This window comes from Lithobates pipiens, unplaced genomic scaffold (assembly GCF_037356315.1).
Source record: "Lithobates pipiens isolate NorthernLeopardFrog02 unplaced genomic scaffold, aLitPip1_a1.2 Scaffold_3, whole genome shotgun sequence".
Taxonomy (NCBI): Eukaryota; Metazoa; Chordata; class Amphibia; order Anura; family Ranidae; genus Lithobates; species Lithobates pipiens.
Window position 1 is genome coordinate 220,268,196 of NW_027507790.1, and position 12,591 is coordinate 220,280,786.

Genomic DNA, 12,591 nt, shown 5'->3' on the forward strand with positions numbered 1-12,591 from the left:
TATAATGTGCTAGTATGCGCTGCAAACATTATAACTTAAACTACTCAGGGCCCAATATTTTTATTTATTTTTTGGATGCGGTTTACTACCACTTTAACATATAAAGTTAGAATGTTTTTCTCTTCTACATTGATAAAGGTGAAAACTTGTCTGGTATGTCCCCCATGAGTGTCTCTCCCCTTCATGTAAAACTCCAAGCTGACTCATCATTTACACCAAGAGGCACCCTTTCGTCAGTTATTAATAATTTTCAAAACTTGCTCTTTTAGGAACAACATGTCCTAGACCAGCAGCCACTCTTGATGTTTCAATATCCCGATTTAAGTCAGATTATAAAGTTGGTGAAGTGATTCATTTAAGCTGCCCTTCTGGCTTTACTGTCAGTGGGGAAACTCGCTACACATGTGGAAGCAACTACGAGTGGAGTCCACCTATTCAGGGGGAACTCGACTGCGAAAAAGGTAAAAAGGAAAAATAATATGTTTTGTATATTTTCATTATTTACGTATTTTAGTCAAGAAATATAATAATAAAAAAAAATTTCTAGTTAAGCAGATAGGAAATATTGCATATGAAAATTTGCCATTTTCAGCTAGTAGGCACAAACTGTAGGCTACAAATATAGGTTTTTCTAAAGCTTGATTTACTGCAATTCTGAGAATTGCCTCTATAGCCTATGCTATATATATAAATGGCAGAAAATCAGCAAAACTACACAGAGTTTAGCAGTAAATTTACAAAATTAGAATGTAAAGCAGTCATAAACCTGGAAAATTCAAACTGAACATTTATGGAAAATGCATAAGCAGAGATTCCCTTCAATGATAACCTCATGTCAAAATGATTAGTGGTCCAAAGATACAGGCTGGTAAAATAATTAAAATGCAAATCGTCACCTTTCTAGTAAAAGTTGAGTTTTGTCACATCCTTGCTTCTATCAACTTTTTATTGGTCCTATTCTTATAGACAGCATCCTTGACCAGGATACTTGGGAGGTATGAGAAGCAAGACTTTTAGAGGAAAAGTGCCTTTATTGCTGGGTCTTTTCTTTTGGTAGCACCCTCGACAAAGGTTGCTAGATTGGTTAGGTACATTTAGTTTTTTTCCTTTTTCTCCTGTTCTCAGTGGAGCATTGTGTGATTGCTCTTATCTGCTCTGGGTTTCACTGGTTGTGGGTGTGACTGCTTGCCCTGTTCTTGTCCAGGAGAAGAAGTTCCCAGCCTGAAGGGCTGCTGCCCCCCTGGGCGGCCCAGCTACAAATTCTACCTGCTTTCATCAAGGTTCCAGCTGTGACAAAGCTGGGGGGGGGGGGTATACTGCTAGAATCCTTTGAAGCTAGGAAGGGGAGTTCACCAGGGATCTGGTCTGGAAATTCCACTAAGGATATGTCTTCCTGAAACTGGAGGGAGGGATCCAAGTTGTCAAGGACTTGTGAGCACAGACCTGAGTGCAGGATCTGGGTGACTGTGACCACTCTTAGCTTCTGGTGTGCTAATACTAAGGCTTGCCTGTCCTGGGACACTGCTTATGGTGTCCCTGAGCTGTCTTTTCACATATCAATTGCTGAAGTGGCTAGCTAACTGCAGAGAGAAGAATGTCCAATCACTGTGCTTCAGCATTCTGGAGTATCCCACAGCTCCCTGTGCCCTATCGAAGTTATCCAGAAATAAACTTTTAAAAAGGCAAGTCCTAGACTATTCACTGAGCCAGAAGTGTGGATAGTGCTGAGTGCCTGGCTGCTGTTGTACATATTGGGAAAAGAATCTGGGACAAATCATCGGCCCTATCGGGGGTCAGCACTACATGTACATTTAATATTATTTCATTATTTGATCATATTTAATTTATTCAAACTAATTCATAATTTGAATTGTCTAGATTTGTGACCAGTTTACTTTAGCAAAGCACATGCTACAAAATCACAGTTCAGGCACGTTTCTGGTGTTGTAAAATGGTGAAATAGAATTCCCCTTTTAGGACAACCTTAACCATGTTATGTGTCAGCCTTACTAACAACGTTAATGTGTATTGTTTTATTCAGCACTGCCAAAGGTGAATCAAGACAACTGTAAACCAGGTCAAAAGCAAGTTGGCTCTGAATGTGTCTGCATGTCCCCAGAAGAGGATTGTGGGTAATGTGTACAATCTCTGCTATATCTTACAGCATATACATATATGTAGCGGCGCCCCGTGGGGTCACTGCATACAGTAGTTCGACAGGTCACCCTGCTTGGCCAGGCAGTTACTTCAGACACACTTTGCCAGTCAATGAACAGTCCTTTAGCTTGTTTTTGTTATTTTATTTAGGGGGTTAAACTTGGATGGGGAAAATGGACATGGGATGCCCAAATAATGAATTTTGCTTGTTTGAACAAAGATGGTTGAATCTATATTGAAAGTCTCTAAAGCTCCACACTCCTGGAGCACACTACTTGAGATTAGACATGTGCATTCGTTTTCGTCTGAATGCATTTTCGTCCGAATTTCAGCTATTTTCGTTTTCGTTTTGACAAACGATAACGAAAGCACAGAATCCGAAAAACGAAAGATCCGACATAAATAAATGCTTTATTTTCGCTTTCATTGTTACAACAGTTCGATATAGAATAGGAGATTCGACGTGACTCTGACAATAACAAGCTGTCTATAGAACCTGTGGTCGAATGTGCCTAACCTTACCTCTATTAGTCCAAGATTGTGTAGCGGGGTCTCTTTAAGAACTATAAAACTACTGTTCCCAGAACCCCGCTGGTTCCCAGGATGCTTTGAGTTATGCCCCAGAGACTTATGGGGGAGGAAATATAAGGAGGGGGAGAGGCCTAGTTCGCTCTCTTTGGACACCCCCCTCTCTCCTAGCAAGAGGAGATCTGTGCTGGACTGCTGGAGGCATAAGGCCTGAAGCCTGGGCCTTGTGCTCTTTTCCAAAGAGCTCTCTGCCAGCTTAGCTGCACCTGAGAGACATTTTCTCATTCCTTGCTGCAGTACACCAGAAGGATTGAAGACTTGGAGGTCGGTGGATTCCTGTTCCTAGACGAAAAGGCAGAGAAACCGGACTTGGACTTGTCCGGGTGGTGAGAGCTGTTTAAAGACAGATGCTTTATATTTATTATTCGTTTGGATTACAAAGTTGTTCTTCAAGTGCACCACCGAAAGATTGCTAGCGAATATTGTTTTACTGGACTTCCATCTAGATCAGTCAGGCCTGACTGCATAGGTAGATAGTGCTGGATGTTAGTTTACCCATGCGGGGAAGTAGCTGAAAAAGGGCAGCGTTAGAGTTGCATAGCAATACTTTATTATGCTGATTACTCTGTTTATCTTTATTACTGGTTACTGCAGGGACCTGCTTATGTGTTGCAATCCAAATGTTTGACTCATGTTATTCCTTTTATAAAACACACCAAGTAAAGTCAGTTATATACTTTCAAAGATTGTCTATGAGCTTGAGTTATCCACTCACGCACACACACATATTTAGAGTATAAGTGATTTAATGTGTATTGCTAGATACTAACTGTGCCAAAGTGGGTGGAGCAGATTGCCGGGGGGTTGGCGGAGCTGTGCTCAGGACCCAAACCAAACTTGCGGCCCTCTTAAGTGAGGGTATCGCTATACGTGGGGGCTCGTAAATCCGGGATTCTGAGACAGCGGTGAACACGCCAGAGGTACCGGCATGGACCCACAGGGAGTCAGAGCGTGGTGTAAAGTGGCTAAGGCCGACCCAAGTCAGTCAGTGGTCATTAGCCTCCCAGGGGAGGAGCCATCACCAACGGGATCACCGCAGGCTGCAGCCCGTACCTCACCCGAGAGTCTCAGATCAGCACCGGCCACCCTTAGCGCAGAACTGTGTGCTGTCCTGGGGGAGATTGTGGCCCAGTTCCAGAAGGATCCCACAGATTACCCGATGTCGGGGTACAGGAAACTCCAGATGTTTTCAGGGAGGAAACCTGTACCTTCGGAAGAAGAGGGATTTGAAGATTGGTTAGATAGCGCAACTCAGGCACTAGAGGAATGGGAAGTTCCAGAGCGCAGAAAGAAGCAGAGGATTGTGGAAAGTCTAAAGGGGCCTGCTCTACAGGCCGTACGCAACCTGAAGATGAGTAGGACAGACTGTAATGCGCAGGAGTACCTAGATGTACTACAGACTGTGTTTGGTGGGACAGAGAAAATCTCTGAGCTTGCTTATCAGTTAGAGCATTGCTACCAGAAGAAAGGTGAAAAACTATCAGACTACATGGGACGTTTAGATAAAATCCTGCATAGGATGATCCTAAAGAAGGGGATCAGCCCAGGAAAAGTAGATGAGGCCCGTGCTCAACAGGTACTGAGGGGAGCTCAACCCATGGATCCTATTGCATGGAAACTGCGTGCCCGACTGGATGGGAAGAATTTGGAGTACACTGACCTCATCCGAATGATCAGAGAGGAAGAGGCCCTACTGGAAGAGAAAAGGGAAGAACATCTCACCGAGCCAGTCAAACAACCAGAAGCAATAGTTACACCGGCCATGACTCCCGCTAGAGATAAGGAGGTGGACACTTTGAAGTTACAGATGTCCCAGGTGATGGAGATGTTGACTGCTATGATGGCGAAAGGTCAAGGGGGAGCCGAGAAACCAAGTCCTAGGAGGGAGTTGTTTCCAGATACACCAACACCAAGCCCCACTCGAGACCGAGAAGAGATGCTATGCTACAACTGCGGGGGCAGTGGCCACTTCGCCAGTAGATGTTCCAGTCCCAAGAAGAAGAAGATAGATAACCGCCAGCCGGCGGGAAACTTCAGAGGGCCCCGGTGAGGGAGTCAACCGGGTGCCCATGCCTTTCAGTGAACTCCAAACTGAATAGAAGGAAGAAAGAGAGAGAAAACCAGACCCCTCAGAAGGAATGTCTACAAATAAGAGACAATAACATCCCTCACCGGGTTTGTACTCCCATTACTGTGGGGAGGGTCAATGCATACCAGGCTCGAAAAAGAGTAAAGTCAAAAACCAACTGGATGAAGACGGGTCCCCAGAAGAGGGTGGCCTCAACCCGGCCCTACCCAGAAGAATTGGTCGGCCCGTCCCCCACTGTCTCCATCCAGGTGGAAGGAGTCTACACGAAGGCCCTCCTGGACACTGGAGCTCAAGTGACTTTGTTGTACAGAGACTTCTATGATAGGCACTTGAGCCATTTGCCTATACAGAAGATAGAAGAGCTGGAGATATGGGGCCTGGGAGCTCAGAGTTTCCCCTACGATGGTTACCTGCCCATAAAGCTGACCTTCGATCCCTCTGTGGCGGGGAAAACAGAGGTGTTTGACACCCTGGCAGTTGTGTGTCCTAGACCGCCCGGGGCCAGCAAGATGTCCCTCATAATAGGGACCAATACGGATCTGGTGCGAAGACTTCTGACCCCTCTAGTGGAGACGAGTAACCATCAAGATCCCAATATCCATCCCATGCTGAAGACAGCCTACCAACGGTTGGTCCTAGAGCAGAAGACCCCAGGAGAGGGGATAGGGAAGGTGTGGAGACTTGGGAGAGAGGGAGTGGTGCTGCAGCCCGGAGAGGTAGCCTGCCTCAGGGCCACGGTGAAGCTTACCTGGGAGCAGCCTGGCCCCTTTGTCATGCTGGAATCCGATCCAAGGGAGGACCACTCAGGCCTGGAAGTGATACCGGAAGTGATTTCAATCAAGGCCCTGAAGAAGGCTCGAGGAAGAGTCCCAGTGAGTGTGAGAAACCCTACGGAGAGACCCATAGAGATCCCTGCCAGGATGCTGTTGGGGCAGGTGAGTCCTGCGGCCCCAGTCAGCTGGTCAGAAGTAAAAGGAACGGGTGAAGGAGGAGATGTTTGGGAAAAACTTTCCATGGAGAACCCAGACCTACCTGGAGCCTGGAAGGAGAGAGCCAAGGCCCAGCTGACTAGATGGGAGAGGATTTTCTCAAAGGATGAGTTTGATGTGGGATGTGCCAGGAGTGCCACCCACCGAATCCGCCTCCAAGAAGACAAACCCTTCAGGGAAAGGGCTAGGCGGGTCCCTCTAGCTGACCTGGAGGATCTGAGGGAGCAGCTTGCAGAGTTGAAGAAGACTGGTGTGATTCGGGAGTCTAGAAGTCCCTATGCCTCCCCCATAGTGGTGGTCAGGAAAAAGAATGGGTCGTTGAGGCTTTGTATTGACTACAGGACTCTCAACAGGAGGACCATCCCTGACCAGTATACCACACCGAGAATAGAGGATGCCCTACAGAGTTTGGCTGGTGCCAAGTGGTTCAGTGTAATGGACCTCAAGAGTGGGTACTACCAAATCCCCATGCACCAGGAAGACCGAGAGAAGACAGCTTTCATAACCCCAGTGGGATTCTTTGAATTCAACAGAATGCCTCAGGGCCTGTCTGGAGCCCCTGCTACCTTTCAACGCCTCATGGAGAAGACCGTTGGAGACATGAACCTCATAGAAGTCCTTGTGTACTTGGACGATGTCATTGTCTTCGGGAAGACTTTGGAAGAACATGAGGCCAGGTTGGAGAAGGTGTTGAGAAGACTCAGCGAAGAGGGACTCAAGCTTTCTCCCGAGAAGTGCCGGTTTTACCAATCCTCTGTGAACTATCTGGGACACATAGTGTCTGAAAAGGGAGTGGCTACAGACCCTGAGAAGTTGGAGGCAGTTACCTCTTGGCCAAGACCGACAACAGTCACAGAGCTCAGATCTTTCCTGGGGTTCTGCTCCTATTATAGAAGATTTGTGGATGGGTTTGCCCGGATTGCCAAGCCACTGAACGAATTGCTCAAGACTGAAGGAGAAGAGGATGGCTTGGGACCCAGGAGGGCTGGTGAGTCGGTTCAAGATCAGTGGAGCCCAAGGTGTGAAGAGGCTTTCCGAACCTTGAAGAGGAGCCTTACCACGGCCCCAGTCCTGGCCTATGCCGACCCCACCAGACCATATGAGCTACATGTCGATGCCAGTCATGAGGGCTTAGGCGGAGTGCTCTATCAAGAGCATGAAGAGCAGCTGCGACCAGTGGCCTATGTGAGCCGGAGCCTGACTCCCTCGGAGAAGAACTACCCCACTCATAAATTGGAGTTCTTGGCCCTCAAATGGGCAGTAGTAGACAAACTGAAGGACTATCTCTATGGGGCGGAGTTTACCGTAAAGACAGATAACAATCCTCTGACCTACCTCTTCACTACTGCAAAGTTAGATGCAACCGGACACAGATGGTTGGCTGCATTATCCGGATTCAACTTCAGTCTAAAGTACAGACCAGGGGCTGGAAATAGGGATGCAGATGCCCTGTCCCGAAGATCTCATGTCATGGTCAATGACTGGGAAGACTGGACCCAGGTAGCACCGGAAGGAGTGCGAGCACTCTGTCAGGGTGCTGAGTTTCAAGCAAGAGGGGGCCCCAGAGCAGAGGAGATAGGAGTCACCGCAGTGGGAGTCCCTCGACCTTACTGTGGGGTAACTCAACTAGCAGAGGAACTCCTACCAAAGCTGTCCAGAAAGGAGCTGAGCTATGACCAATTGGAAGACCCCATGGGGAGATTGGTCCTTGAAGCTTTGGAGAACGAGAATCCAGAGGGACTTCGACATCACCCTTCCAAGGAGGCTCGCCTGCTGAGGAAAGATTTGGATAAGCTACAAGTACATCAGGGAGTGGTATACCGAAGGGGCCCCTCTGATAACTCAGAAGATAAGTGGCAGTTGTTTCTCCCAGAGAAGCACCGAGAGACGGTACTAATTGCCTTACATGACCAGCATGGCCATCTAGGGGCGGAGAGAACTTTCCAGCTTGTCAGAAGCCGGTTCTATTGGCCCTGTATGAGGGCAGAAGTGGAGGAATATTGCCGTTCTTGTGCACGATGCATCCAGAGGAAGACTCTACCCCAGTGATGGGCAACCTTTTTGGCGTGGTGTGTCAAAAATCGGCAAAAAATCGAGCATAACTCGCGCGGTGTGTCACTCCGACAAAAAAACATAATTTTGCGCAATTTATAGTTTAAACTACAAAAATGTATAATTGCAATATATAATTGTATTTAATAAACCAAAAACAAATTATTTAACATACCTGCTTAGTAACTTCTTTGTTCATCAGTCGATTTCGTATGTTGCCCTTGATATTATTGAACTTGTTTGGGGTGCCGTGAACCAGGGCTGTGGAGTCGGCTGCTTCCAGCTCCACGTCCTCATCAACATGCCGCTCCAGCCCGCCCCTGCTATGAATATTCCTAGTGACGCGAGGGCGAAGATTATGAATATTCATAGCGGGGGCGGGCCGGAGCGGCATGTTGATGAGGACGTGGAGCTGGAAGCAGCAGACTCCACAGCCCTGCCGTGAACTGAGATAAGTGAGGGGGAGGGCGAATTCTTTAACTAACCTGCCTATTAGTGACTTTTTTGTTGCTGAATTTCATTGGCTAAATCTTCAATTGAAGGTTGGTATTTTGTACACTTCAGGCCCAAGAAAGCACTACTAACCTCATCTGTCAATCTGTTTCTTTTGTTGGTTTTGATATTATTTAATGCTGAGAATAAGGTCTCACAAAAGTACGTAGAAGGAAAAATTGTGAGTAAAGCTGTTGCTATATTTGTCAGGGTGCTAAAAGTGTCTGGTAGTCTGTTCCAGGCACTCCAAATTTCCTGTTCGTAGTGGCACTCATCTTTATTCTCCAAGCGGCCCCTTTCCAGATTCTCAAGCTTTGACCTCAAGTCTACAAACACCTGAGCCCAGATGCTGTCTTGAAATTCTGCAAGCTGCATCTCCAAATCATCTATTTGCATCCATTGGAAACCATTTAATTCCAAACTATTGTAGACTACTACATCAGGATACTTAATTATTTTCATGGTCTGTTCTAGGCTTCTAAATTGACTAAATCTATCAGTAAACTGGTCAAGTAACGAGTCTAAAACATGCTGGTACTTCATATGCAAGAGTTCCACTTCATTTCGTACAGCTGCACTGGCCTTCTCAAAATGCTTTTGTACTCGAGGAAAATACTTATACGTTTTAGTTTCTACATCTCGCTTGAAAATTTTTACTTTACTTTCAAAAGCTTTTATGTATCCAAACATAACATCAATACTTTTGCCAAAACCTTGTAACTTTAAGTTCAGTTCATTAACATGAACAGAGAGATCTGTAAAAAACATCAGGGTGTTGACCCACTTATCATCATTGAGCTGAGGAAAGTTTCCCAGATCCTTCTCTTCAAGAAATACCTTAATTTCTTCAAAGCACTCCACAAAGCGCTCAAGAACCTTGCCTCGGCTCAACCATCTTACATTATTGTACATCAGCAGTCCACTGTAGGTGGAATCAACCTCCTGTAAAAGTGCTGAAAATTCTCGCTTGTGAAGGGGGCGAGCAGCTATTAAATTAACTATTTTTGTTAGAACTGACATTAAGTCATTTAAGTCAGTGAATCCTGCCTTGGCACATAAAGCCTCCTGATGGATAATACAATGAAAAGGCACAATCGCATGTCCAATAGCTTCTGTAAACAATTTCACAAATCCAACGTTTTTCCCCACCATGTTTGGGGCACCATCTGTCGTCACGGACACAACTTTAGATATATCAATGCTTAGGTCGCAGAATGTTTGCATAACAACCTTACATATTTCGCTTCCTGATGTACTTGTTGGCACTGATACTAACTTTATCAACTCTTCTCTCATTGTGTGACCATCAGAATATCGACCAATAATGGCCAACTGAGCATGTGATGTGACATCAGTAGTTTCATCAAGAGAGATGGAAAAATATTTACAATTCCTTATGTCTCTCTTTAATTGCTGTTGTACGTTTGTGTTCAGTCTCATTATTCGGTCTTTTATGATATTTCTACTGAGTGGTAACTCAGATATTCTCTTAATAATTGCATCTTTATTCTGCATATCGTGAAATAGAACTGGCGCACATCTTAGGAGAGTTTCTTTAATAAATTCTCCCTCATTAAGTGCTTTTGCATGCTGAGCTATGGAGTGAGCAATGCTCAAACTTGCAGAGTTTAAATTTGTAGAGCCTTTTATAAATTTAAGGATGGAGTTAGATTGGCTTTTATAAAGGTGTAGCTTCCTGGAAATGTATTCCCTCCTATCATCCTCACTTTTTTCCAAGAGCTGGGAATGATTCGTTTCAAAATGTCTATTTATATTCCACGTTCTGCTTACTACCGTTTCAGTACATAGAACGCAAAATGATCTGCCATTTTTTTCTATAATGCCATACATCTCGCTCCATGTCTCTTGAAAGGGTCGGCCACTGCTACTACCACTCCCTTTACTTAACCTTTGTTTTTTATTTTTTGGGTGCTCCATCAGTGGGCCAGTGACAGCAGATTTATAGATAGCTTGTTAGGCTAGTTAACCCCTAATTGGCTAACACAAACTCCCCCTCACTTATCTCAGTTATTGTGGGCAATCAGTCCATGGCACCCCAATAGTTGCTGATGGCGCTCACAGTTCCCCTTGGCACTCCGCTGTTCCCTGCTGTGGTGTGGTCGTAACCGGCAGTCCCAGGAGTCTGTGCCGGCCTGACTGGAGAGAGGCGCGCACTGTTCCCGCGCTCCTCTCCTGCGGGTCCTCCCTCGCCGTGCTGATGACGTGTGTGCGCACGGCACGCACGCCTTACCAGCAGCCCCTGCGCTCAGAAAGGGGTGGTGATTGAGTGAGTGAGTGTGGGCGGGGAAAATCGCACGTCCCGCCCCCGTTCCTCCAGCAGAGGTTCTTTCATCCTCGGCGGCCGTGCAGGAGCCGAGGATGAATCGCTTTGCGTGTCACCCCAAATGGCTACGCGTGTCAGCACTGACACGCGTGTCATAGGTTCGCCATCACTGCTCTACCCCATCAAGCTGCCCCAATGGGCCACCTACAGAGTCAGGGTCCAATGGATCTGGTGTGCATTGACTTTCTCTGCCTCTAACCCGATTTGAGTGGATTGGGAAATGTTCTGGTGGTAACCGATCATTTCACCCGTTATGCCCAGGCTTTCCCCACCAAAGACCAAAAGGCCTCCACTGTGGCCAAGGTGCTCATGGAAAAATACTTTGTCCACTATGGATTACCACAGAGAATCCACTCAGACCAAGGAAGGGACTTTGAGAGTCGTCTGATCCGGAACCTACTGGACTCATTGGGAGTAGAGAAGACCAGGACTACACCTTATCATCCACAAGGAGATGCCCAACCTGAGAGGTTTAATCGGACCTTACTAAACATGCTTGGAACTCTAGAGACAGAGAAGAAGCAACACTGGAGCCAACACATATCAGCTTTGGTGCACGCTTACAACTGCACCACAAGTGATGTGACGGGTTACTCCCCCTACCGGCTCATGTTTGGGAGAGAAGCAAGATTGCCGGTGGATCTGGCCTTTGGCATTTCCCTAGACCATGCCTCTGCTACCTCCCACAAGGGATATGTGGACCGACTTAGACACAATTTGAAAGTGGCCCTTGAAAGTGGCCCATGAACGAGCTCAGGCGGCCTCGGACCAAAGGGGAGCCCGCAACAAGAGAAATTTCGATCTGAAGGTTCGAGTGCAAGACCTGCAGCCTGGGGACCGTGTACTGCTATGCAACCTGGGGATCCCTGGGAAGCACAAGCTTGCTGATAGATGGAGATCGGAGCCCTATGTCATTTGCAGAAAGCTACCTGGATTGCCTGTGTATAAGTTAAAACCAGAGGGGAAAGTGGGGCCCTTGAAGACTTGGCACAGGAATCATTTGCTCCCGCTTACTGAAGCAGTCAGAATACCTCCAGTGAGAAATCCACCAGAATCTGTTTCCATTCTGGATACCCCGGGACCTAGCACTCGGTCTCAGACCTCCCGGGTTAGAGATGGACAAGATTCCCAACGAGGTGAAGGTGGAAGAGGAGAGCTTGAGTGGCTGTGGCCTTCATCAACTCCAGGAAATTCTGCCATAGATCTCCCACCTACTGAGGATACACAGGATGGGACACTGAACCCAGAAGCTACAGAGTTCATTCCATCTAGTGGTGTGCCTGAAGGCTGGGAAGATATCCCTAGCATTTACTCAGAAGAGGAAGGAACCGATGTTCCAGAACCAGTGATGCTGTCAGAATGTGTTCCTGAAGTAGAGCCTGTGGCACCAGAGCCTGAAGTCCCAAGAGAACAGAGAGCTCGCCGAGTTGTGAGACCCCCAAGAAGCTAACCTACTCTCAAATGGGGGAGAGCTCTGAGGACTCTGTTGTGACTGCTAGAAGTGCTGAACGCTCTAATCCTTCCACTGACCATTTGGTGGAGGGCAACCCCAGCTCACTCTCTGGCACAGTTAGGCAGGCCACTCATGTCAGTGTGACCTGTGGGACAGGGAATCCCACCTCTGAGTTCTGGTGGAAATTCCCTGTACCAACATCATACTCAGCACTTTCAAAATTGGTACAGGATATGTGTTAAAAGTTTATCTTTGGGGACCAAAGAGTTTAAGTGGGGGGAGTGTGTAGCGGGGTCTCTTTAAGAACTATAAAATTACTGTTCCCAGAACCCCGCTGGTTCCCAGGATGCTTTGAGTTATGCCCCAGAGACTTATGGGGGAGGAAATATAAGGAGGGGGAGAGGCCTTGTTCGCTCTCTTTGGACAC

At 46.9% G+C, this 12,591-nt stretch overlaps 1 protein-coding gene across 2 annotated transcripts in view; it reads left to right on the forward strand.

Moving 5' to 3' along the window:
- Window positions 1-12,591, forward strand: part of C6 (complement C6) — a 214,540-nt gene that overhangs the window by 183,131 nt on the left and 18,818 nt on the right. For both annotated transcript variants that reach the window (XM_077462806.1, XM_077462804.1), the window contains exons 15-16: window positions 270-461; window positions 2,042-2,132. In XM_077462806.1, coding sequence (XP_077318932.1) covers window positions 270-461; window positions 2,042-2,132 — 283 coding nt within the window. The remainder of the gene's footprint in view (window positions 1-269; window positions 462-2,041; window positions 2,133-12,591) is intronic.